We start from the raw sequence: 27,061 nt of genomic DNA on the forward strand, positions 1-27,061 counted from the left end.
AGATAAAATTGGAAACTATACGACTATAAATCTTAGACATCGTAATTTCGATCGTGCATCACACGAGAATCACACGAGATCCACGCGATAATTTATGGATCGTGGATCTTTCAATATTATTATTAATTCGTAGCTGAGAAAAAGCGCGTTACACCGAAGAAAGTACGTTCGTGGTTTAACGTACATACATAGTGCATAATCGTTTTCAGGGATAGTCGAACGCGCGATCCTATCTTGAAAGTTCGCCAGGTTTCTTAGCGGTTTTTGCGGTGTTCTTCGATAACTGTAACGCGACCGTACGACGCCTGAAGAAATGTACGCAGGCACGTCGAGCTCTTAATAAATACGTTTCATCAGGAATGGTAAGAAGTGACAGGCATCGATAAAGAATCCCACAGGTTCTCACCGCCGTGCCGCCTCTGCGAAATATCTAGAAGCGAAGTTGATCCCTCTCGTCGTCGTTAAAGACGCAGAGATCTCGTCAACATCTCGGACAATGGGTCAACTCCTTCGATCGAAATATCGCGGAAACTCCACGATCCGTAGAATCTGGTAATAAAATTCGAAAACTGTGAAACGTGATGTATCACGTGTATTTAATTTCACTTAGAAAGTATCGGAAAGAAGCGAATTTATCGCAAACCCAATTATATTTGAATTGCGATAAAATTAATTCAAGAATCCTTCGAATGTTTCTTGCGTTGCCAGCGACGAATAAGAATTCCGTGCGACTGGCTTTTCCAGCACGCGTTTTCTCTTCTTTGCTTAATTCCCGATAATGGCAATTATTGCACACACGGAACCGTAGAGAAGCGTATTCGTTAACGGGTTCGCGGGTATCGGGGTTGTCAAAACAGGTTTAACGTCAACTCGTTCGTAAGATTTAATGAATGGATCGAGTGTTTTTTCACGCGGTTTCGTACACGAGCTTGTAAGTGAAAGTGAGACGAAAGAAGCTAGTACAAGCTTCCAGAGATTTATGATAAAACCTCGTTAGCTTAACGAGCAAATCATCAATTTAAGCTTGAAACTTGCGTGTCGCGTTTAAAACCAAGGTCGACATTTCCGCCGCTATGTCATTGCTGTTTCACGGAGTCATTGGCCGAGTTTCCCATTTCGTTCCGAATAACTGTATCAACCTAGCGTTGGAGAACGTTCGTACCATTTTTCCAAGTAAATACGTACGAACGTTGCGCGTCGTTTCTATGCCGATCCGCTTCGTAGAAAAGATCGCGTTTCTGCCGCTTTTCAATCGAGCTTTTCAATCGCGGGTTTATCGTAGATCGAAGGTAAAATCAACGAGTCTAACGTACCCAAAACTAACGTCACCCGTTCGACTGCTATTTCGCTGCTGTTCCTTGGAGTCATTGGCCGAGTTTCCCATCCGAGTAACTGTACAGTCAAGGAACGAACAAGGACGTGTATCGTCGCAACGAGGAACGCGCGAGAAGTGATGGAGCGCATCTACCGGATCATTTGCTCTAATGCAGCCGGGACGAGCAAATCCTCTCATTATCCCGATGAGGAACATTTAGTTGAACACTAGAGAACACCCATCCAGCCTGTCCTTCCTACAAATTACGATCATCTCGACAAATTACGCCCAGTTTCTGTCGTTTCTTTCGCCGATGTCTCTTTATTCGCCTGGCGAACGATTTTGTATGCGAAATGAGACATTTCGTGTCGTGAAAATATTCGCCTGCGGAAAATTCGTCGACCAACGAACACGAAATCTACGGAAACCACGAGTCTCGTCGATTTCCTTAGGCTCTTTTCCAATTACCGAGCTTTTTGTCGACTTAATGGAAGATTAATGGAGGCGATGAATAATAACGCGATAGAAATAATAATAACAACGAGGAAACGAGACGCCTGCAGGCACTGTTCACTCAGATGGCTTTCGAATCCTTTTTTCGACGAAGTATAATAATTGGTTGCGTTTCGCAATGCAAGATAATGGAACAGGTTAGATTATATTTGGACGGATAAGTAAATGACGCGATATTTTCTAGTCGCCTTGGAAGCAAGATTTCATATTGTTTGTCGGTTAGGTAAATCGACCACGAAGATGTATTGGGTTGGCAACTAAGCGATCGCGGGTTTTGTCATAAGTGGTAATGACAAAAATCGCGATCACTTAGGTGCCAACCCAATAGAATTTCCTTGTTCGAAAGAAAAGAACGTTCGATATTTCCAATGGACGTTAAACGCTATACGATTCGGTTCATACGCTATTCGATTCTCGGTTGTATCTTTTCTCGCAGGAACGTACGGTGTCCGAAGTTAGAAATAATAAATAACAGGTATAGCCAGATGAAAAAGAGACGAAAAAAGTAGTATGAATTACGTAAAACGAGTACGAACCTGGTAAGAAACGACGAGGATAAAACGTGAAATATCTGTGCCGATGATATCAGCGGTAACTAGATGATGTAGTTTTTTTTAGAGAAGAGTGAATTTTCATAACCCGCGGTGTTAAATACCCGTGTGCAGTAATACTCTGTCGGCGAAAGATTAATAGCTGCTAATAAAATGCGTACCTGCAGCCTCGACCATCTCCGCTTCCTGCATTTCACCTGGTTGTCCCGTTTCAGTTTACGACCGAAAGGATCTACGAATTTGATCGCCGTCGATCACTCCACGACGATTTTGCACAGCGGTGCTACGATGGCCATATAGTGGGACCCCTCTGTTCGATTAACGTGCCATTAGAGCACAGTCGTTGGTACAAAGTAAAAAAGACACGACTAAAACGTCCTACGCTCTAATTTACATCGATCTTCATCAGCGGAACACGCGGTAAACCATCGAGGTACGAACGTTTTTGGAAAACGCGATTATCGCGCTGCCGTGATGATGATCGAATCGTTTCATGGCAATTTCGATAAATTACCGGCGTGCGTTTATAACGGAACGCGCGTTTCCTTTAATTTAAATTCCTCGAGAAGAAACGTAAGTTTCTCAAAGGGGCGAAGTAGATTCATGAAATATTATTCCGAACGGGCTGCTTTTCCTTTTCAATTCATCGTGGTTCTTGGGAAATACTTTTTCCTAGTAAAACAATGCCGATGTTTTTCCATCGATCGTTCGAAAACAACGTGATTTCGTTGAAATTAAAAACTAAACGATGGTTAACAAGCGATTAAACTATCTGTCGGATATTTTATAATAAAAAGATATAAATATAATAGAATACGACAAAATATCGCAACTTAACGCGTCAAGGTTTCAAGAATTCGTCAATTCCTCGCGCGTTATTGGCGTTTCCGCGAATACTTACGGAAATTAGAAGAATCAACGTGAAAAAGCAGGTATTGGAAACGCCGATGGACAACGTACGTGTTTCTAAAATTTCCATTAATTTCGCGGCGGCGGGAAATAGGCAAAATGGCGGTAGCTCGGAAAAGATGAAATTAAATTTCGCGCCGTTACACGTCATCCGCTACTTGGCCTAATGAGTTCCTGATGCAGCCGACATAAATCACTGTCCCCCTGGCGATTAATACCTCGGCTCTCTGCTCACCTTGCACGTGTGCACGTGTAAATAATAAGAAATTCGCAGGAAAGAGAAAAAGAAGTAGAAACGTCCAAGCGACTCGACCTTTTTCCCTTTTCTTTCTTTTCAAATTCTCTTTCGCGCTTATATACATCGCATGCAACGTAATCTCGCAACGATTGCCGTTTCGCATCAATTAACGTACACGATTCCTCATTACGATCATCTTGATACATCTAATCAGAGCTTCAATCCATTACCATGACGATCTAAAAGATCCTAACACTCTTGTAATTACTATTCTATTAGATGGCGGTTTCCGCAATCGTCTGGAATAGTAATTCATAATTCTTCGCGTGGATCAATTATACCTGGACGTCTGACATATCCTTCTCATTCGTTTATGCAAAAGTAGCTTATGCATATTTCTCGTCGCTCGTGTTGCTCGATTAAAGTTATTTGTTGCAACTGGTAGTTAAGAGATTAAGAAAATCATCCTACTCTAATAGCTTATTATTGTCTAACTAATAGCCAGTATTTATTAGTATTATTATTATTATTACGTTTTACGTACCGCATTCCATGTTTGTACGTCATGTTGTATCTTCTTTTTAGGCGGATATCAACTTCGTATCAAGTACTTACAAGTACAGTCATTCAGACGACAGATTTCTAATCGGAAAAATTCTTCGGACATCGTTTAACCGTTTGTTTTTCATTGCACGGGGAACGTGTCAAGTAACCTCGTAGGTTCTAGCGCCTAAAAGCATCCGCTTTTAAAAAGCGGAGACTTAGATCGAAAAGCTCGGTGTTTTCAAAGTAATGTTTAATCCTGCCCTCGTATACGTAACTCGCATAGATCTTTCAGCCGAAAGAAAGAGCAATTCGCCCGAGGATTACCTTCCTGGAAAGATACCGGTACAAAATGTACCAAGTCGTGACTTCAGAGATGTTGTCTGAGAGATTCTGCAAGGGATCGGCACGAGTTCTTCTCGGAACTCATGATTTCGTTTCCGTGGGTCAACAGGTCGCGCTTATAATTGCTTATTAAAACCACCCAGCGTCCGGTTAACGAGGTCGATACCTAGAAATACTTTGTATTCCAGCTAACGTACATTTACATCTGAACATGGGATCTTTCGGGTAGATGAAAGAATAACACTATGGAAGATGGAAAAATATTCCCGACCATAAGCGCAATAAGTGGGTCAACCCTCGTGTGTAGCAGGATAAAATAGAAAATTTATTGCAGGTATAATCGGAGGATCGATCGACGAAAGAAGTATTTTGTAAAAAAAAGAAAAAAAGAATGAGAATCCTGCGAATCTGCGTGGAACAGCGTACGAGTCGTGCAATTAAAAACACAAAATGATAAACATCTAAGTTATACAAATTGATATGGGAGTAAGCAGCTACTTCCGAAATGCATAATCATTCACGAAGGATCGTTAATTGGACCCGTCGCGACGATCAGAAAAATCGACTGTCCGCAGGAACCGGTGTTGATCGCAATTAAATTGAAAATTATTGATTTCACGAGCCACGGGGCGACCGTAAAACCTGGATTACAAGCAGATGCGAATATATTACGCGTATAAGCGAAACGGAGAGCCGCGGAGAAACTCTTACGATATTTACACCGCTATAACGAAAGTAACGCGAACGCTTGGGTCAAGGGTATTTATAAATTACAGAGAGATGAATAATTTTACGAGCTCGGCCCATCTAGCGTCCGACGCTTATTTACGTGCAAATTAACGGTCGTCCGGGGTGCATGCCGATGGCGCCGCGGGAAAATAAAAAAACGGCAGGAGGAAGCAGGGATTTATCGCGCGACACGCGTATTTTTCACCGACCAATTTATGCTCGCAGACTGTTCGTGTCGAAGAGTGCACGCGCGGCCTCGCGTGACGCCCGTGTGTTTCTGAAAACACGAGAATCCAGAGAAAGTGATGGATCTTTTTCCGTTTAGCCGCAAAATTAATACGTACTAAGCCTACAGTTTACGTTAAAAGGTTGTCCGATGTTTAACGGCGAGTATCGAGCGGAACTACGAAAGTAGGCAGATCTAACGAGGATTAAGAGCGCTGTCGAGCGATGTATGAAATAAAGAGGGGTTATTCCTCGAGGATAATTTCCCAGCAAGACTTTCGCGAAATCGAACGATTGCTTAGAGTTTTTGCAGCTCGCTACGGTAAGGCTGTTAATATAATCTTCTGTATGCTCCACGTGACTTGGGAATTACGTAGCCTCGTATCTATGTCCCTGCAATTTTATTTCACTTCTTACCGATTTATTGTACTTTATTAGTGTATCGTTATCCATGCTGCAGCCAAACTACCTTTTTTTACAGCAATCAAGTCCTACATTCTAAATCGTAGTAAAAAGGCCTCTTATAAGCAAATAACATTGCAGTAACAGTAGGAAACGTGGTAAGAACGTAGATTATGAAAGAGTAATTCGATGCAAGTTTGATAACAAAACGAATGGATCAATTTCTGTAATCGTGAGAACTGAGACTGCGACAATCTGAAGAAGAATTCGAGAAAACGTTAAGCGTCGAAGCTTGTGAATGGGAGGACGTTGCGAAAGTTACTGGTTCACGGTTAAAAGTCGGTTTTTGTAAGAAAACAATTACTCGCGCCACGATTCAGCCAGGGGCGTGTCGCGATACTAGGATCAAGGTACAATTAAGGACGGTTATTAGAAAAATAAAGCAACGATCGCGATATTTCAGCCGAGCGTCGGCATCTAGACGAACCTTAATTAAGCTATACCATTTCAGAGCGCGAGATCGCCGCGTTCCAGCGTAAACGATGCAATTTCATTACGCTAATGCCTGTATTTTACCATTGGATAAAGTACTAAGATCGAACCAAGCGGTTTCCGTGTACGAAACTCATTTCGTTCGACACGGCCGAACGCGAGAATCGACGAAAAAACATCCGACCCATCGCCGTTTTCTCACCCCGGCCAAGGTCTCGCTACAATCTTCTTATCTTCTACTCGTTGATGCGAGAACGTTTAATTATCCTCGCTCGAGTACTTAGTAAATTAATGTCGTTTATCTTATGGATACTTCTAATCGGCATAGCGCGTTCAAAACAGTCGTTAAATAGCCGATAACGAGCGGTTACGTTTTATTAAACGAACTTTGTTAGAACCGGTTGCTTATTAAAAGTCGCTTGCGTATTTCTCAACGAGGATTTATATCGCACATTTACACATAGCTATGCATAATCATGCACACGAGCGTTCTACCATTTCGAATTTAAGTGGCAAATTGCACAAAAAGATCGACATTGATCCATTAAAGATCAACGTCGCGTTAACGCGAGACATACCTCGTTTGCAGTTCCTTTTTTTAAACAATTTACGTTATCTTATCAGAATTACAAATTCTGTTCCGCGTAACGTCGTGATTTCCTGAAAGTGTCACTTTTCCTACCGCGATTGCGTCAAGCGACTCTAACGAACCAACGATATTGTAATCGCTGCCTGAGCCTACGATAATCGGTTGCGATTAACAAGGACGACGTAGGTAGCACAGGCATTTGTTAACGAAGACGTTCATACCTATGCTGATTTATCATTAGAATAACTCGAGGTATTCTTAACGCCTCTGATGTGTCTGGAGAACGCACGTGGTCGAGCGCCGAGTATCCTCCACGCATACACGATGCAACCACGCGATTCTTCTACGAGCTTTACTCGCATTTGCTGCTACAATAGCAACTAATTGGTCGAGCTGGCCGCTTGAAACAGCGTGGCGAGTTAAGATGCCATTGTTCGCAGCCTCGCGGACGAATGCCGTGTCGAAACGATGATTCCGAATTTTTCCGAATCGCTTCGGGTCGAAGAACCGTCAGAAAATAAAAGGATTCTTCCGTACGATATCGATGTTCGAAATGGCGATATTGGTTGTTCGAACGAGAAGTCTTTCGCGTCGTGTCAACCACAGTTTCCAGTGTTATCGATGATACTTTAAAAATACTTTAAGGAAAGCCTTCTTCGATACATCGAATCGTTTATCAGCCCGTGTTTCCTAAATCACGGTCGATTTACTCTCGAAATGGCGCGTTTGAAAACCTGGAATCGATGCGAGTCGAACGACGACCAAGGTTTCGAGGCGAGCAGAAGGTTGCACGGTATCAGGATAATAAGAAAACCGTGTTCGTGACTACACGGAAATCGCATGGCCGCATAGTGTACGAGTACGTAGATCGAAATTGCACCGCGTCGATGAGAGAATAGTCTCTGTTCGTCCGCGAACCAAGCGGATTAGCGATTCTCGTTTAAGGCGACGTTAAATGCGTTCGACGAAACGATTCTCCTTGGCTCGAAGAAACGCGCGACTTCCTGGTTAATTAGTTTCACGTACAATGGAACGCAACTTATCTACTTATTTGCACGAAGATTCAGTTACTTTTCAGATAATCAGATTTCGAGTCGATGCTCGTGTTATTAAATAAGTTTGAGGTTTGATATTTAATTGATTCATACAGATTAGTTTTGCATGCTCTGTATTTCACCACCTTGTACGACCATTTACAACACACCAACAGGGAAACAGAAGAAAATCATAAATAGTCGTACCAAATCTGTGTATAGGAACTGGTGATCATAGCAACCTGATATTTATCTCAACAGCTCGATCAACTCCGATCTGTGAAAAAGGTTGTTCCGTACCTTACGAATTTATTTATAGGAACGAACGTTCGTGTGGATGATTTACTAACGTCGATCATCTAGCTTGGAAAATAATTAATCTTGCCATTTAAACCTGGTCTATTAATTTTACTAATAACAGTCTTGCTATTGAAAACCTAGTAGGTTTTCAAGTATTGGGTTAGGCTGCTTTAACAAACAGACGACGTACTCTATGACGTAATCGGTCTGTAAATAATTATTATTTACGACGGTCGAATAGAAAATTTACCAGAGTTTCCTAGACGAAGAAACCGCCTCCAAAACGATTTTTCTCGCTCCTAACCGGAATATATTACCGACAGCCTGCTCGCGATAAAGACGAGCTGATTTATCGTTTAACTGTTACGCATCGCTTCGAGGGCCGTGTTTCGACGCTTGTTCCAGCTTGACCGACATACCGTTGATAGGCAGCTTTATTCGATGCTCTATCTTCCCAAGGGAAGATTCTTCGGCGTGTAGCCTTCGCCCTTAATGGACTGGTTTTACGAGTTCCAAGCTCTCACAATTTACGCAACTTCGACTTATACTCTTTTTATATGATTATGTACTTTTTGTTGTCAGAATCTCGAGATAATAGACGAACTAACTGTAAGTCTAAAAAAAAAAAAAAAAATATCCGAACAGGACGTTGCCGCGAAATTTACGGAAAATTCGCATGATTTCGGATGATTTGAATCCGAAATCGTTCAACGCTTCCTCGCGCGTTACGTAACATTCTACGTAAGAAGCTTCTTAAAAATCACGATAATCGCAGCACGAATCGCAGCCGAGCGACCTTTCAGCGAGCGATTTAAGAATCGTAATAAATTGGGAGAAAAGCTGTTCGACACGCGACACGATGCCAACGCTCGAAAGGCCCGCTGCAACGATTCTCACGCGTTATCCTAGACACGCTAACGATAGTGTTCTGACGAGAACATTATACGTTCGAGGCTACGATCGACGCCAGGGCAATTGCACGACAGTCAAAGTCGCACCTTTAACCCGCAGCCGCGAGTGAAAAGCCGCAAATAATGCCACGGACTCTCGCCCTTTCATCAAACCACCGCAAACCAAGTAGCGGCCATTACAGAACCTCGACTAAGCTTTCCCTCGCGTTTATCGCCAACTCACGCTTATCCGCTGTTACGTGATTTTATCGTAAATTCCTTCGTCGTAAAATAATTAAAAGGTACCATTCTACGTACGATTGAAACGACAAAAATCAAATAAGCCTACCTGGTGGATATACTAACTCCTTTGGTCGTAAAATTCCCAACAGACCCACGGGGAATAAACTTACGAGACGTATCGTTGAATTTTCCATGCCGCAGCTTTGTCTGGAACTAACTCAACATCGCGTACACATGGCGAGACGAAGCAAGAAATCGATCGTGATCGAAGGACGGTTCGTACAGAATGGGGCTGGCTGTCTGTGCGCGAATCGAGATAAATAAAACATCGAAAGGTAGACAGGTAACCGTACGCGTAATCTGAGGTTCGATCGGCGCGCGGCCAGTCTTTATTTCCGCGATAAGTCATCCGCCATCGACGCGTTATAGGAGCGTTTGGCGGGCCGATTAACTCGGACGTTAGCGGCAGTTGCTGTCGCCCCGAGGGATACCTCTGTCGACAAAAGACACGTTCGATCGACCGCTCGACAACACGTGAAATCGTGTTTGGCAACCAGGGCGCCGTGGAGAATCGAAGTTTCTCGCTGACAGTAACCACGTGTAGGTGGACTACGTTTGCGTAGCGGTGGACGAAAGGAAGCTTAAAGGATGGAGCGACAGAAGAGGCAAGTCGATTCCACGAAATAGATCCATTCGGCGAGAATGGATTCTAATTGGATGATAATTGAATTAACAGGATTAAATTCCTTGGAACAGATGATCGTTATCAACGTGGTAAAACAAAAGCGTTTGACGCAAAGTTACTGGAAACGTTGTAACGCAAGTTGCGCTCGTAAACACGCAAGTCTGAATTTTAAGCTTCTTTGTGTTGTGCGTCGCTGTATAACAGAGAAGCACGTAGAAAAGCGAGAAGCAGAGAATGAATTTTTAAGGATGAATAATTAAATAAAGTAGAAGGAAATACGAGTCACCTGAAAATTCTAAGAAACATAAACATCGGATATTAAGAATTTGTTGTAAATTAATGGCTACAGCGTGAAACGTGGTACTCGTGAACACACGTGGCTGTATAACGAAAACGTTTGATGTTGATCTACGATCTCTCGAGTAATTCTCTCAGTCGTAAATTTCTCTTTTCTTTTTTGTTTCTTTTTCTTCTTCTTTTTTTTCGAGCATTAGAGCGTATTATCCAGAGAAATCCGTTCTAGAATCCAAACACGCGTTTCATTAAGACGTAGATGGTGGATGATATTGGGTAAGAGTAACCCGACTGCCTCGGTGAGCCACGAGCTAAGAGTGTCTCAGTGGGGAATCCGAACAGCTTGATTTCTACTCGTTGCTTTTAGAATTTTGTTCGTACGTCAAGCTTATCGATTGCAAATTACCATAATAAATTTGACGATTCTAAAGACTGTAATAATTTTATAACGTTTCGGTAATATTCCAAGATATGTGGGAAGAAAGGAAGAGGAAACGTTTGACGCGCGGCCCATGGTAAAACCGAAGGAAGGAAAGTCATTCTCGAGTAACAGGTACGCGTTAACTAAACAGGTTTACAATCTGGATACGTTTCTTCCAGCATTATGCACGCTAATATTCTGTCATCTGCGAAGGATCCTTAATGGAACGTAGCTTATGGTTGGTGCGTTACGAAAACAAAATTCATCCTCCGTGAAGAATTGCATGGAATTTAAAGGAGCGTTCACAGCGACGGGAGCTGGAGCGCATTTTCGTTTCGCGATACAAAATCCGATTAACTTTCGATCGATTTGACGAACTCTCTCGTCTGTTACGAGGTAACTGTAATTCACGGAAAACGAACAAAACCTTCCAAACGATTATTCAACGAGCTTTCCATTTGCAAGAAAGGGAGTAACTGTAATTTACAAAAAATAAACGCAATCTCTCAGACAACGATGAGGTCTGAGAATAATTCAGGCACACGGTTCGTCGCGAAATAGCATAGTTCGCGAGTACACACGCGCAATACGTGGCATTTACTCGTATTCCAAGCTTGCCCCTTCTCGATTTTTCAACATTCCGCCGTTCCATACAACTAGTCGCACTTTGTCAACGCGGCACGGACCATTATCATTTTTACCACGATAGCATGGTGCTGGCGTTCCCTTAAACGGCTGCAACCAGCTCGTACCATCCACGCAGTTACCGTTTCGCGCGTCTTCCACCGCGACGATGCTACGGCCGCGAGTATCTTCGTCGTTGCGTCTCACGCTGCGATCTCATCAACCGCATAATAGACGCGCGAAAAGGCCGACGTGCTCGTATTTGACTGCTGCAGCTAACCGAGAACCCGTCAACGTGCGTTATGAAATCTCAAGTGGCATTTCGAGCGGGCCGGAAACGAGGCGCGTTAAAGCACAGCAAGAATGGGCAATGAGAACCGAGTGAACTTCAAAGTCTACGACGAGTCAATGCTGTGAACCGCTTCGTTTTGCTCTTGAATGGTAAATGGCCGATAGAATGGCTCTCTGATCACGTGGATTACTTGCTCGCGAGAGACAGTTCCAACACTCGTACACGCCTTTTACGTGCGCGGCGATATTTGTAAAAATTCTTACTTCTGTGAGCGTAATATCCTGTTTATAGCGACGCTTTTAGAAACATAGTTGAAAAAATACAACGTCGTGTTTTCTGTATTTTCTCGGTTTTCTTTCTTGCAAGATGCCGTAATAAAAATTCCTACAGGACATCGAGAACGTCGTGCATCGTGGTAAACATCGACGATACGGAGAAACGAAACCTTAACACGTCTTCTATTTCGTAAGAAACTCGTTCGAGGAGCAAGTAATAACGCGTTGAACTTTCGCGAATGAATTTTGCCGATCGATCGAACGAAGAGGGATAAAAGACGGGAGATAAGACAATTTGTAGGCTGAATCGTAGAACGAAATTGCAAATGCCGACGTTGATGCTACTTTGGCATTTCCACGGATGAATTTGCAAGAGGTATCTTCCTCGAACGATAAACATATTTAGTACTATTGAGATATGTATAATTTTGTGTGCTAGACTAAATTGGCCGCGTAGTAGTAGTAACACACGTATGTGAATATGAGTGTATGGAAGTATGTGTGTACGCGACGTTTCTAAAAACAGATGAATGTAACTGTTAGGTTGCCAGTGTAGTATGAAAGATTGTGAGACAAAGAGAGCGCCGAGACGCGTGCAAATGTACATCGACGAATATCCTGGAAATCGTTTATTAAATAAATCTAAAACTATTTTAATATGAATTCCAAGTGTAATCTTAGTGTTCCTTTACTTTTATTTCGGCGATTAAGATCCACAATTCTCAACCAGTACATTAAGTTGTGAAAAAAGGGCTTTAAAAGTCACTGCTGGTGATTTTGAAATTACCAAACAAGATTGTTTAATTTCTCTCGTAATTAACCGTAGTATAATGCGTATTATCAAGGCAATAAAAATGAATCATTCGTTTTGTGAGACGCAGTCTGCAATTTAATAACGCACCTAAATATTCTCTTCACAGTCGTCGCTATCTTTTTCGTTAGCCCGCCGATTACACGAGCTTCCTGTTATTCCACGTTTCCTCCTTTCCCCTTTGAATCTGGTTTAATAATCGTTTCATCGTACGAAACGATTCGACCGGCCAGAGAAACTCGACAGATATCGATCCTTTTTTTCCCGACAACGCATCCGAATAAAACGAAACGATACGCGTAACGTTGTATAATTAAGCGTCGCTTCCTTGTACACATCGGGCCGTGGAAAACGTAATTACCCTGCGAAGCTCATTTTCTTGGACGCTTTAACGATCCTTATTTTCGATGCAAGCGCGTTAAGTATTCGCATTATGCCGGCAGCTGATGCAGAGGAAGCCTCCGCGAAGAAACGGCGCCTCCCCGTTTCAGGATTATTAAACCGCCGTTAAGTCGCGATTAAAGTAAGTCAGGGCTTCTCCATTTACATCGACCAACGTTTAGATTATAGTTTCGACCATAGAATTTTCGAAGGGAACGAGAGAAACGACGTAGATTCTCGCGTAGCTTCGATCGATTGGGAATAGGCTGGTCTTGAATAAAAATTTCCATTGGAATCAAATTCCTGGATATAAACGGACAAACGATTTCAGATTAATTAAGTTTGAAAGTGAATTAATCGGCAACTGGTAAACCGAGAACCGGCAGGGCTCGTTCACCTTTAATCCACTTCTATCGTAATTTGAAAAATGATTAATTCTCTCCCTCCCGTTAACCGGCGTGTAATTTACCTGGCTTTAAAATAAAATGATAAATGTTATTTTCCTTTATTATCGCGATATTATCCTTTTCGTATTTTCAATTTGTTAATTAATTTCTTTCTCAGTTTCCATCTTCGGCCGGATAATGTTAGCAAATTGCCTGATAAAGCATCGACTTTCCGAAAATAACATCATCCCTGATAATTTCTCAATGCGGACGACCAATTTTCCTACATTTTTTATGTTAAATCGAAGGTTGTTAAGAGACGAAGAAAAAACTTCCATCTTCGAAGTATCCACTCGTCTACGTTGCAGGGCAGTCGAGTGGCCATCGATTCCACGATTACCCGAACAATTTCTACCATAAAACAAGGCTGTCGATGTAAAGGAAAAGCAACAGCCTGGATCGGGATGCACCGCGTACCGGCCAAGTAAAAACCAGCATGCCAATCGACCAGCTCGCGACTACTTTTTCCAATCATCAACCGGTACCAATGGTAGATCTTGAAATTCATAACGAGAATACCGACACGTTGCGTTCGCGGATAATCGCGTGCGCGTATTTACGTTAAATCGCCAACGAAACTTTCACCGTTCCGGCGAATACCACCGAACGACGATGATTAGAAAATTCTTGCGTGCTACAAGAAGCGAATGGAGAATTTTTTCCAAGCTCTACCGTCTCTTTGTGTTTCTTTCTTCGTCTTGTGGATCTTACGCGTTGCATATCCTTCCCAATTTAACGAATAAATTCGTTAAAGAGACAGACTGTAATTATATAACGGTACGTTTCATTTGGTCGAGGAAGGAATTATTTTTAGGGATGTTTTTATTGTTAAGATCGTGAGAGTTCTTTACGCGTTGTAAAATACGAGCAAGTCGTACGAATAAGCGATACAACGCCTGAAATAAGGTAATTGAAAACGTGGCGAAATTATTATTTCTATAACGTAGGAAAATTTGTTGAGATTCGTAGAACGATCGTGATTCGTGATTCGATCTAAAAATCTGGGAACACGTTGAAGAAAAGAAAGTCTAAAGCATAGAGATTCACGACTACGTAAAATACGACTAACTGGTAAAAAAAATATGTAATACAAGTTTCGAACAAGCTACCATCCTCGTGCCAACTCCGCTAAAACCTAATAAGTCCTGCTTAAAGAAAAAGCGGTAGAAATCAGCCGACGAGTGAAACTGAATTTTTCCATCTATTATGATATGAATCACGGTTTATAATTATTACAGTGGTTCGAGACGCGAACTAGAGGTTCCGTATTTAATGATCAGACGACCGCCTGAAAGACGTAAAGGCCAGTTGTTAATTAACGTCGTCTTCGCTGTATACTTTTTCCTCTCTTTCCTCTTCCTTTTTTCTCTTTTCTTCTTTAGTTTCGCAGCAAAGTGTACAGGTGTCTACCTTTCTCGACGCACGACCAGCCCGTGTTGATTCCCTTAGCAGACGTACACGGTCTTTCGACTTGAAATCCCCTCGACGTGGCCGAAACATAACGAGTTCCAACCTCTCTCCACCGACAACCATCGCGCTACCTTCCTTCGGTGCAACAGGCAAGGAATAAATTTTGCGAACAACGTGGCACTTTTTTACCGTCCCCACTGACAAGTAACAAGCAACCGGGCCAAACAACCATCGCACCAAAAACCACCAATAACACGGCATAACGCGTTATTTATTACGTACACCTTGAAGACGTTGTTAATGAGAAATGATCGGGCAACGGCTCGTTTCGCTTTCGATTTATGCGACAATTTAGTACGAACTTTCCGTTCCGATAGACCGGAAAGTATATGACACGAATGAATCATTTTCTTTTCTTTTCTTTTCCACGCTCTTTAAGAATAACGTCGAGGGAGAAAGTACGGCCAAAAAGTCAACTCCGTAGTGGCAAGTTCTGAGGAGTCCGCGTCGCGGAACTTCCACGCGAATTGTCAAAGAAATTAATGCAAGAACACGCCAACAATACGAAGATATAGAGCCGCGATTAACCTGCTACTCCGTATCCAATCTTCAATTACGAATCGCACATAGCGTGCCGTTTTTACCTGAGTTTTCTCTGGCCGTGGTCTTATCCGCCGTTACATCGGTTCGATGCACAATAGGCGACCGGCGCGATGGCGCACGAAGATCGTTGCAACGATGCTCCACATAAAGAGCGATCGATCTCTCGTGCCGTTCTTAGGCAACTACTTACGTGCAATATACCGGGGAATGTATGCCTGAGGTTCGAGATAGCTGTAATTTTCAACGACGATTCAACGCGTTTGTAAAGCAAGATTTTTTGTCCAGAACGCACGTATGCCGCGCCTGATGTAGCGTGAAATTGTTTAAAGCTGTTGCATCTACGGATAACGATCTCGCGAATCTGATTTTTATTTATTTAGGATTCTTCGAACGAGATATCCGGCGATTTCAAGTTGTTCGTCTTGCGTCCGTCTTGTTGATTTCAGCAAGGTGTTTCGTCGTTTCGTTCAAGCGTTTCACCGTGTCGCGTATCCTTGGCATCGATGGTGGGGTTTCTACGAGAAACTTAAAGAAACTTAAAGAGAAGTATGGGAAAATATATAAAATAGCCAAAATACGGTACTATTTATCAGAGTGTTTAGAAGGCGACAAAAATCTGTACTCGATTTTCATTTCTTCAGTCTTGTTACCGGGAAAGCAGAAAGTCGGTGTATATCTTTTAAAGAAATTATTGCTTCGATTTTTCGTTGCAAAAAATGGCTTAGAGCGCGTTAAAATGGAAGTCGATGCCCGAGAGACCTATTTCGCGAGGCCTTTGCACTTTCTCCTAATTAAAACATCCATATCCTTCACGCGGTCGTTCGATCCACGAAAATCGAAAGCGTGACAGCTTTACGACATGGTGTGGCAACTTTGTTAGCCGTAAAAACCACTTGTAGAAAAGTAACAAAAATACTTCGGTTCTGCTAGAATCCTTTAAAAAAAAGGAAAAAGAGCAACGCGTAAAATCGAATAAAATAGAAAGCTATGAATTTGTATTCTCGATTTTACGTAGCCATCGAATCGTATCTCCTTCATTTGTCGAAGGATTAAATAGAAGTGTGAACAGCGCATAAACGTCACATTCGTTGCCACGAGGTGAATTAATTTTCAGGTTCGCTGAAGCCGATAGAATCGTAAAAGCCAACGAATACAAAGAAAAAGCCAGCTGCCAGTAAGTGCGTGGTGGTCGATTCGCGCGATATTCTGTTCAATTATCGACCAATACCACTCGCATCTCTATATCCCCGATATAGCCGTTGTTAACGCAAGATATCGACACAGTTGCTCGGCTTTCACTTGGCTTTCTTTCGAATCGTTTATTTGGAAGGTGCAGTCTATCGAAGGCTGTCACGAGGCCGTCGCTGTCACGAGGCCCTTATCAATTTCTTCAGCGTCGTAACGTCGAACGATCGCGATATCGTCCTCGAGAGCGTTGCATAAAACGAAGCAGGGCCATCGGATCGCGATACATACAGTGTATGCTGGTTTCACAGAGTGGGAGAAGCACACCAGTCAAACTGGTATCATTGTTCCTGGCGCGCAACGACGCATAGGGCTGGAACCGAACAAGCCAAACAGTTCCCGGTTGCATGTTCGAGTGCACCAAACGCACCACAGCGAACAATTTTGTACATCTTGTTGCCGACACAGCCACTTTTCATCTTCTAGTAATTATCGCTGTTAATTCCAGCGACAGAGTAATTATTACCGTGTGACTGCACGGAGTAATTATTACTCGTTTTCGTTCGATAATTTAAAATAATATATTCTTTCGTGAAAGAAAAAGGAATTTTCGATGAATGTTCGTCTGTAATTAATATTCGATCACGGTGGCTGCTAAAAATTCTCGAAAATAAACAATCTCTAAAAGATACAAAGTTGTTGCGCGTGTAAAATACGTACACGCGCTGTGTCTTGTAGATTATAACGTCATTCAATTTTCAAAAGAACTATTTTTAATAATTTAAAAGGCCAGTCTGATCGGAAGCTCTCCGATACCCACTGTAAATACATTATTATGCAAATAAGAACGAGAGATTAATCTGCTCTCTCTTTCAAGATGCAATTAATCCGTGTGTGTCTGAAGTCGCTTTCGAACTTAAATTTGTTAGTAGATTATTATTTCGCCACTAAAGAGAGAACCGAGAAGATGACCGTATGTTGACTTCGTAGTACGGCAACCGGTATTAAATAACGATAGAATCTTAATCAGAGGCTTCAGCAGCTTCCAGGCAACGTAAATCTCGACGTAAGAACTCCTGTTTACCCTTAAGTGTTCGTTCCACTTAGGCCTGGATTGACTAATTTTGCCTCGTTCCGCAACGAATGGCACCTGGAAAATGGTAAACGACGCCCTTGCCTCGGCAAAAGTGGCCAGTTCGCTGAATTTAAAAAGCTAGAGATAACGAGGCCATAAAACAGCCCGATAACGCGTTTAAATTCGCCGCGAATAAATGGTCCCTCGTGAAAATCCATTCCTACAACCGTTGCGATACAACTGTACCAATAAATCTTGATAAATACGCACTCGTAATGTTCGCTCGACGAAACGATATCGTCAGCAGGCAAACGATAATAATACGCAGCTGGTAGATATCAACGAGAACGATAGTAGATATTAATTGGTACGCACGAAGAAGTAATATTTGAAATTTGAATCGCTACGCTACGGTTAAACGATCGTAAACGTCGATTGCAAGAGAATTTTTTTTTTTACGGAATTGCACCAAGTGCGGCAAATATATAGACAGTAGTAGGCATATAAATCAAAAATCCACAGATCCTTGTTCAACGTGCGAACCTTCGAACTCGACCACGCTCATCAACACGAATGCAATCTCAGAATTCGACCAACCATAACTCCATAAATCTCAAAGACCGCAAAAACCACGAGGACGGTCCAGAGCATCCTGAGATGGAAAAGTGAAAGCAGAAGAGAGTCACGGGCTTACAGCCAATATTCTCGCTTCTCCGGTGTCGCGCCGTGTCGTGTTCCTCGCAGATTATTAGAACGTTGTTAAAAAAATCGTGAAAAAGAACCGCTAGACACTTGCAAAACACGTACAGGCAGATGTAATACGAAATCATACATCACCAGGCCTCGTGATTAGTTAATAACATCGTATTCGTTATAAATGATCGGCAACGCGGCTGGTAATTAGACCTTAGACCAGTGGTTCGATGATTGATACGGTACAGAGAGATTTACAAGTACAAATACGCGAATCAACCTTCGCGATAACGGCTGGCCAACACCGGTTCTACGAGGATGACGTTGCAATGGCGGCTACCGGTCTGCCATCGTGTTTCCCAGATTATTCGTCTGATCGTTGCTTATGTATAATTACGGAGAAAGTACAGGACGCACGGTCGATCTCTGTCGGCTCATCGTGCAACGCATCCTCGTATTGCGCAACTCCGCGACCATGCACCTTGATTTTATGGCCTGCTAGATGGATGAACGCACGACATCGTGTATGCTTAATGCGGTAAAATATACTTTTCCGTTTAGATGAATGAACATGGAAATCCATTAGTCAGCACGTCCACGCACCGCCAAGACGAATCGCTCGAATTACGTTGTAATTGAATCGAGTCTCGTTAAACGGTGCTACGGTTTGACCCGTTCGAATTGCAACCAACATGGCAACGATCGAAGGAAGCCAGAGGACGATATCGGAAATAGGATTTTCGTAGTTTCTACTTTCCATGTGCCCGCCTGTATTTATTTACATACTGATCGATCGTGTTCGATTAAATCGAATTTCGTATCATTTAGCGGCACGTAATAATAGTTTCTTTACGATTATAGAAATCCGAGTAAAAATGCAATGCGTGGAACGTGATCAAATGGAAAAACGAGGGTACGCGCAAAAACTGTATGTAATCACTGTGAGAGGAAATGCGCGCCGAACAGAAATACCTTTTAGAATTCAGGATACAGTATCGTAAATTACGATCTATAAATTATTCATTTATCGCCAATTTATCGCCAATTAAGGGTCAATGTCTGCAGAAAAATTCCTAGAAACAATCTGAAACCTTGGCGCACGTAACACATTCCAAACTTCTTTCTCGATTAGAATCGCTCGTGAACTATTCGAAACCGCCTTCGGTTAGCTCCGCTTGCGCCTTCAAGCTGTACGGCAATCTGCAAGTCTCGGCAATTCATCGATCCAAGGTACCGACATCGAAAAAGAGAAAAAATGAAGAAAGAAGATAGAAGAACACGAAAGGAAGAAAAATTCCCTCAAGGACGTATGATAATCGAGTCCGAGACGAAAAGATAGCCCAAAGACGTCCGACAGACGGATCATGGTCGAAATCCGGTTTGAAAAAGGAGCAATCGCTCCAACACCGCCTATGTTCCTCTAAAACGCTATTTTCAGACCTACCATAATTATAGACCTTGTGCATCTTCGGCCATAGCGGGGCAAGAAGAATGTGTGCCAAATTCCTCGCGGCAAAATCTCGGGAAAAAACGCACGACCCGTAAACCCAACGCCGTATAAATCTTGTCTGAAGAAGAAAAAGAATGACGGAAAGAGGGAGGAACAGCTCCATAGAAATCTTTTGAGACGCGAACGCAGCTGGAGTTTATCTAACAGGTTGTAGCATTTGGAACGCTATAGCATCGAAATTTATCGGATTTATTCGTCGGAGAGTGTCGGAGATTTCTTTCCATTCACCTTCCTCGATATTTTAGAAGAGTTACGATTCTAAACGAACGCAAACACCAACCCCGTAGGACACGGTTAACTGTGAATCCGGCTTTAGACTCGTTTTTAAACGGCGTTACCAACCAACAGCTTTCTTGCCTGTCCCAATAACCATTATATTACGCTATTAAGGTTACAGTAAATTGTTGGATTAGATGTTTTTAACGATAACGGTGGTATGCTTGTTCGATGCCACGATAAAGCAGGCTCCTCGTTCTTAGTTCAACTCATCGTTTTATAATTGGAAAATGTTGGCTTGTTCGGTGATTCACGGAGGAATAAATAAAAATATTATACACAGAGGGAAGAAACTCAGGAAATTTCACTATTTATAGCTACTTGTAAAAGTTTTTAGAAAATATTCAGGAACATATCGCGCGTGTGCGTATTTTTGTGTCGTAGAAAAGCTTCACCGACGTTGTAATAAAAAATGGCAGGTTTCTTATCGCAAGCATACGCTTTTCTATGGTAACTAACAATTTGTCTGTCGAGTAGTTTTTACAGTCACCGTAAGTAGAAATTGGAAATGGAAATGAAACATACACTTGCAACGAGGATGCCGTAATGAAATTTTGTGTAAAAATAACGAAGAGGATCGATTGAATGTTTCGAAAGTCCTGTTAACTTTTTTTTCTTTTTTCTTTTAGAATATTCGATCAACTATTTTACGTAACTTCTGATTCTTTCGAGTTTGGCGCACGACTCGAACGTGATCCTTCAAATTGCCGCGCTTACAGTTGCGCGGTAAATCTAGCGTGCGATTTAGAATACTCGACGCGATTCGTCGTATCCGAGCGAGGTAGCAACGCAACTATGCGGTACAAATAAAAGCAGCACGAGAATGTCGGTAAATCGTCGTAAATTTCATGGTTGTAAATGCCATTCAAGCATCTCCTTTTATACTTCCTTCGGTGCGCCTTTTGCATGCGGTGCACGTCGATAACTTACAGAATTCTTTCGTCACGATACTGCATCGTGATGTGCTTCTAAACGTTTTATAATTCCACCTTCGATCAATTGTAACAGAATCGAACATTCTCGAAACATAACGTACTCTTGAATTTCTAATGTTTATATTCGCCAAACCTTCCATCTCCGTGAATATACGAAAAAATTCTACGATGTAATATTTCTCATAATTCACATTTCTTCACCCGATTATTCAACGTTGATCATTTTTATACCGAAGCAGAGAAAAATACAATCAAAAAGTTAGAGAATAGAAAGAGAGTTTTATTGAGAATTTAATACCCAAAGAACGTAAAAATGTCAGCTTATCGATTATATGTCAAAGAAAATACGCTAATTTACTTGGTTCGAAGAACAATTTCACGACTCTCGATCGACCGTTCGAAAGAAAGTTCGCATTTCGTCTTTCCAAGTGGAAATTCATCGGTAGAAAAACTTGCTCGAGCTTCTTTGAAAGCGCGCATAATTGTCCGTGCACGTTTCCATAAGCCTCGATAGGCACCCGTGCAATCGATTGGAAAAGGGCATAGATAGGGGGCCGCTGTAGATTTCTACGATCGGACACCAATAAATATCGATCTTTCATTTGCAGATACACAGACAACCTTCTCTCCGTAGCAACGTTCCTTACCGGATTGCCTTATGCAGACAAAAGATACGTGTACATAACGGCCCCGTAGCTACCATCCGCCATAGCCAGTTGCAAAAAAACGGCCAAAGTCGTGGTTCGATGCCGGAAAGATCCCCCCTTTAAGCCGCTTAACCATGAAACCAATTAACCTTTCGATCGATGTTATTCGCGTTTGCATATCGTTGTTCCATATTTTCGTGAGCACAATGGAAGGGCGAGGAGAGACACGAAGATTGGAGTAAGAGGTGCGAGTACAGAGAAATTACGAGTCTTTTTTTTCCTTTTCTTTTTTCTTTTTTTGGAGAATATTATATATATATAGAATTTTTTAAAGGTCGTAGCTTGGGAGATGCGTTGGGATGGAAGAAGAGGAGAATTGAGAAGGAAGATTTTTGTCATTCAGATTTAATCGCGTATGACAAACATAGAATTTCGTATCACGATTCTGATCATTTTACCGTGCACGCTACAAAAATTTAGTCATCAAAACAGCTACCGTAACAGCGGGAAGCAACTGAAAAATTAATCGAGAGCCATAAAAATAAATTCCTCGAATCCGCTGCGGTCGAAATTAATCAACGCGTTCGTCGTGATTAAAAGGACATCGTTTAAAGGGTTTGACGTTCGCGGTTCGATTTAAATCCCACGAGATACGATCTTTCAGCACGCACGTTCCAGCTTTGTCGATTAACTCTTGTACCGGTGTACGACTAGAAATTCGCGATAGACGAAAAATAATGAAAAAGCGAAGAGAAAGCGAGCAATACTGTGTTCGTACGAGATGCAAGAAGATATTCACGGGAATTTAGTGTGAATATCTGGTGGCCACCAGCGGTGTGCTCACCGATTCTAAATACAGCCACCTCGCAATACCCCTTGCTGGTAGGATCTAGCCAAACGTGTTCTGCGGCCAATGGCGAGAGAAGATTGGCCGTCAGTCAACGCGGCAATGGAAGCATTGTGGCCGATCTGGAACCCAGCCGGATCTTCTTGCACGATAACCGAGACTCCAGACGATCCCGATTGCTTTTTCCGTTCTTTCAAATGAATCATTGTCTTCGCTTGATACCCTAGCGTTCTATATACGAAGTGTCTTAGGATCGCTTAGAAAGTGGTATAATAAGTCAAGAGAAGGGAAGCTGTGCTCTTTTTTAAGACCAACGGAATTCGATCATGTTAGCGATAAGATTTTTCGGCTCGTTAAGCTCTCTCCTTTTTATCCTCTTCTTCTTCTCTCCTTCCTCTCTTTTTTTCTTTCTTAACCGCTTGAGTCCCAAGCAACGCGATCGCACTGTTTAATTTCTGTGTCGAAAAGTCCAAGTACATTTGAACGCTAAGGACGACTGACGGTATTTTGTATTTCATTGTTATCTTCTGAATAATTTTTATCGAACAAAGCTTGAAATATTTATATATAATATATAATAATACAGATGTATTTCATAAGGTAACGAATAAGACAAACGCAATCGCGCTGTTCGGGATTTTTCGACTCTGTTTCTTCAACGATCTCTGGAACTCAAACGGTTAAGAGGAGGATGGTGGTACATTTCTGTCGATTTGATTTGTAATATATAGGAATTTATTTAGAAATTTTCTTTTAGTACTACATTTTTATTCTCTTCGTGTCTAGAATCAATTTTGTAAGCAGCGCTCAATTTTCTATGTATTAAAGTCTACACGTGTAATTTTCCGTTTAATATCCGCGTCGCGGCAATGTTTTATGGTTGCCCGTGGGTTGTACAGAATCGATGGATAATTATTCTTTGTAAATCGAATTAAGGATTCGATTAAATATCATCGACGACTTTCTACTTACGCGATACGAGCATGAGCTGGAAGACAAGTACGTAAACCAGCAATTACAAGTGTAATTATCCCTATACCCTTCATTAGACGGTGTATTGATATATTGGGCGACTGACGCGTGGACCAACCCACCTAAGCTCGTGAATTATTAGCGAAGCCCGGGTTGCCCGCAGCTCGGAATTTAGGCTCTTTATCCCTCGAATTACACGCCATGATTTTTCAAAATATTTTTCTATCTCTTTCTATTTTACTTTTAACTCGCAACCGGACTTAAATAGAACAGTCTCTTAAGATTATTTTTAATAGAAAGTTATTGGAATTTACGAGACTGTATCTATCTGTATTGTAGTGTCGTGCGGATTGTAAACAAGCGGTTGCTGAGGTGCCAATTATAAACAAGGGGTTGCTGAGCATGGGCTAAGACAGGAGATATGAGGCTAAGACAAAGGACAAGGGGTTGCTAGGGGACGATAAACGATTTAACAGCAGTATGAGTTGAGAAATCAAAGAGTGTGGATTACGTTGTCGAGATAGTATTGTTAGCGTTGTTAAGAGAGAGTTGAATTTGCGTTGAAGAGAATTGTTAATTAATTATCTAATTGTTTTAATTATTATACGTTTGTTGCAGTTAGTTCGTGTTTAATAACCATTGTTTTCTGTTTAATTAACACCCGTTTAATCCATTTATCATTAATAAACTAATTATAATTATTTACGATGCTACAGTATGAACGAAGCTTCCATAAAACGAAATTTGTCATAGAATTTTGCGCAAGTAAACGAATTAATAAATATTCACTCACATTGTCCGCGGCGTTGACGTCGATTTCACGAAGAAGTAACGTTTCGCAGACATCCACGTGGCCGCCTGCCGCAGCCAATAAAAGAGGACTTCTGCCATTCTGTAAATGAAAATATATTTTCGATGAACATCGTGGATAAGCATACTCGAAATATAAAATACTTGAATCAGATTTTAATCGTAAATACAAAGTGCGATACTCTGATAAATATTACAATGTAAAATAGTGAAAATTAATAGTTATAAGTAAATGAAGAAATGAAGAAATCAAGGAACTAAAGGATTTGAGAAATGGAGCATCAGCGAAGCTTTCAAATCTATAGATAAAATTAAAAGACTATCTCGAGAGAAGAGCGGAGAAGGGAAGTGCGAACTTTATCGGCGAATTAAGTTTCCCTAAGCATTGCTCGCCGCTCGTGATTCACGAGAGGATCAATTAGCAACGTAATTAATAGGTACCCGCATTTCAGTTTGTAACACACGCATTTCTCGTGTCGAATTAGCTGCTGCGATCAGACAGGACGCAGGCTTAATTAGCCGAACAGGGGCTCAAGCGACGCTACCCGATGCATCTTTGCAACTAACATAGCCGTGTCTCCCCTGATCTTATTATTTACATAAATTTCTCGTCAATTTTTGCATTTCTCCATTCACATTTGACCGAATAGTACTTTTCTATCCTTGAAAGATTTCTTAAATTTGCGAAAAATACGAAGAAAACGTTATTGACACGCGTAATTTCTCGTTACCATTTTATGGCAGATTTTCTTAGAACGTTCAAAGACTTCTCGCTCGTGGAACGAGAGAAAGATTGGAAAACTACAGCGAAGTAAATTTTTCTTTGAACAGAGACGATGCAACGTAAGGCAGCGTAGAAGAATTAGATCGAAATTGGAATTTTAATCTCTGTTAGATACTAAATACTGTTTAATGCTAGACTTAAATACTAGACACATTAGTACTACCATATGCCTCTTCCTGTCCGATGTTAAAGACATAGGTTACGCAAATTTAACAAATGAGAGTATACATCATTTTGACACGGCGAGTAACCTATGTATGTTCAGATTTCCTGTAAGGTTGTGGCTCGTTGCCTCGGGTAATAAGAGCGCACTAACTCCGTGTGTTAATGAAGAAGTATATCTTATCCATGCAACCTTAGATGCAGAAAGCGTAATATATCAAATAGTAAATAGTTGCGTATATGAATCAACCGCGTTGGACGTGCAGCCACCATAAATTCTGTTTCAACCAATATCGCGATCCTATGAAACCGTACGATTCGTTCGTCTCAACTAAGAATCACTCGAGAAACGCTTGCCACGTGTAAGATGGCAAGTAAAGCCATAAAGTTTGAAGTTAGAGTGTTCTTTACAAGTTTAGTAGAAAATACTACATGTAGGTACAACCGATATGACACGAAGATTAGAAAAATAAATGGAATATTTAGGAAACGGAATTATTCTAGCAGATAAGGAGAGAGACGAGCAAAACGGTATAGAATTGATATAGAAAATAAGAATTTGGAAAATGAATTACTAATACGAAACACATATAGAGAGTATATATATATATTATCGAGGAGAAAAAAATAAACAGAGTATTCTATGGATAAAAAAGAAATAAGGAATTCTTCAAGATGAATATCCTTATTTTTAAATTCCCTCGTTCTCTACAGTACGATAAGGGATAAAATGGATCATCGCGAAAAAAGACTCGAAGAATCCAACGAATGTGATTTTATCAGGAAGGAAAGCTATTTTTCTGCCAGTTCGGTCTGAAACGTCGATCGATATAATTTCAATTATTCGGTGCATTGGCCGACGACGATGAATCGCGATGAACGTGTCGGCTTCTCGCATAATAAAGCACTTTAGCTCGAAGTTAGCCGCTGGCTGAAGTGGAAAAAAAACCGCACGACGATTAATTTCATCGGCGCAATTAAGGAAGAAGTAATTGTAATGAATGCGTGGATAATCGGGCAACGTTTCCCCGCAGGCTTCCAGACAATCTTTTGACAAATGCACACCGAACACGCTTATCTACATTCCCACCGACGGCGACTGTCACAACCCCAGATGTAAATATGTAATGTAATTAATATACTACATTCTCAGGCTCGTATACCTCTAATGAAACCCGGGCTCGATCAATCTATGACTTGGCGTGCTATAATTAGAAGTGGGCCGAACGGTCATCCAAACTCGCATCTTTAGAAATCTCTTTTGCAAACGATCGACTTCTCCTTTTGAGGATCCTCTCGCACGAGACGAGCTGCTCAGATGCCAAATCTATCGATTCCAAATAATTTCGTTAGTTCGATCTGTCATTCTCCAACCTTTGCATAATTTTGATCGATCGTGCCGAATTTTATAATGAGAAACGAGCGTGAAAGAAGTTGCTTACTTCCACAAGTTCATTTATCGCGAGAAGAAGCAACAGCGTTTGTAACATGGTCGATTCTCTGTATCTTTCAGATTATGGAGTTGGATCAATGTGGCTTCTAAGTAATTTACCGCAACAGCTTCGTCGCGACGATACGATAAAAAAATAAGATCTGGTCGATGAT

At 41.6% G+C, this 27,061-nt stretch overlaps 1 protein-coding gene across 4 annotated transcripts in view; it reads right to left on the reverse strand.

Annotated features, from left to right (window-relative positions):
- Window positions 1-27,061, reverse strand: part of LOC126921068 (ankyrin repeat domain-containing protein 6) — a 133,487-nt gene that overhangs the window by 66,318 nt on the left and 40,108 nt on the right. For all 4 annotated transcript variants that reach the window (XM_050732281.1, XM_050732282.1, XM_050732280.1 and 1 more), the window contains one exon: window positions 24,494-24,592. In XM_050732281.1, the coding sequence (XP_050588238.1) occupies window positions 24,494-24,592 (99 nt within the window). The remainder of the gene's footprint in view (window positions 1-24,493; window positions 24,593-27,061) is intronic.

The sequence above is a fragment of the Bombus affinis genome, chromosome 10 (genome assembly GCF_024516045.1).
Source record: "Bombus affinis isolate iyBomAffi1 chromosome 10, iyBomAffi1.2, whole genome shotgun sequence".
In the NCBI taxonomy this organism is placed as follows: Eukaryota; Metazoa; Arthropoda; class Insecta; order Hymenoptera; family Apidae; genus Bombus; species Bombus affinis.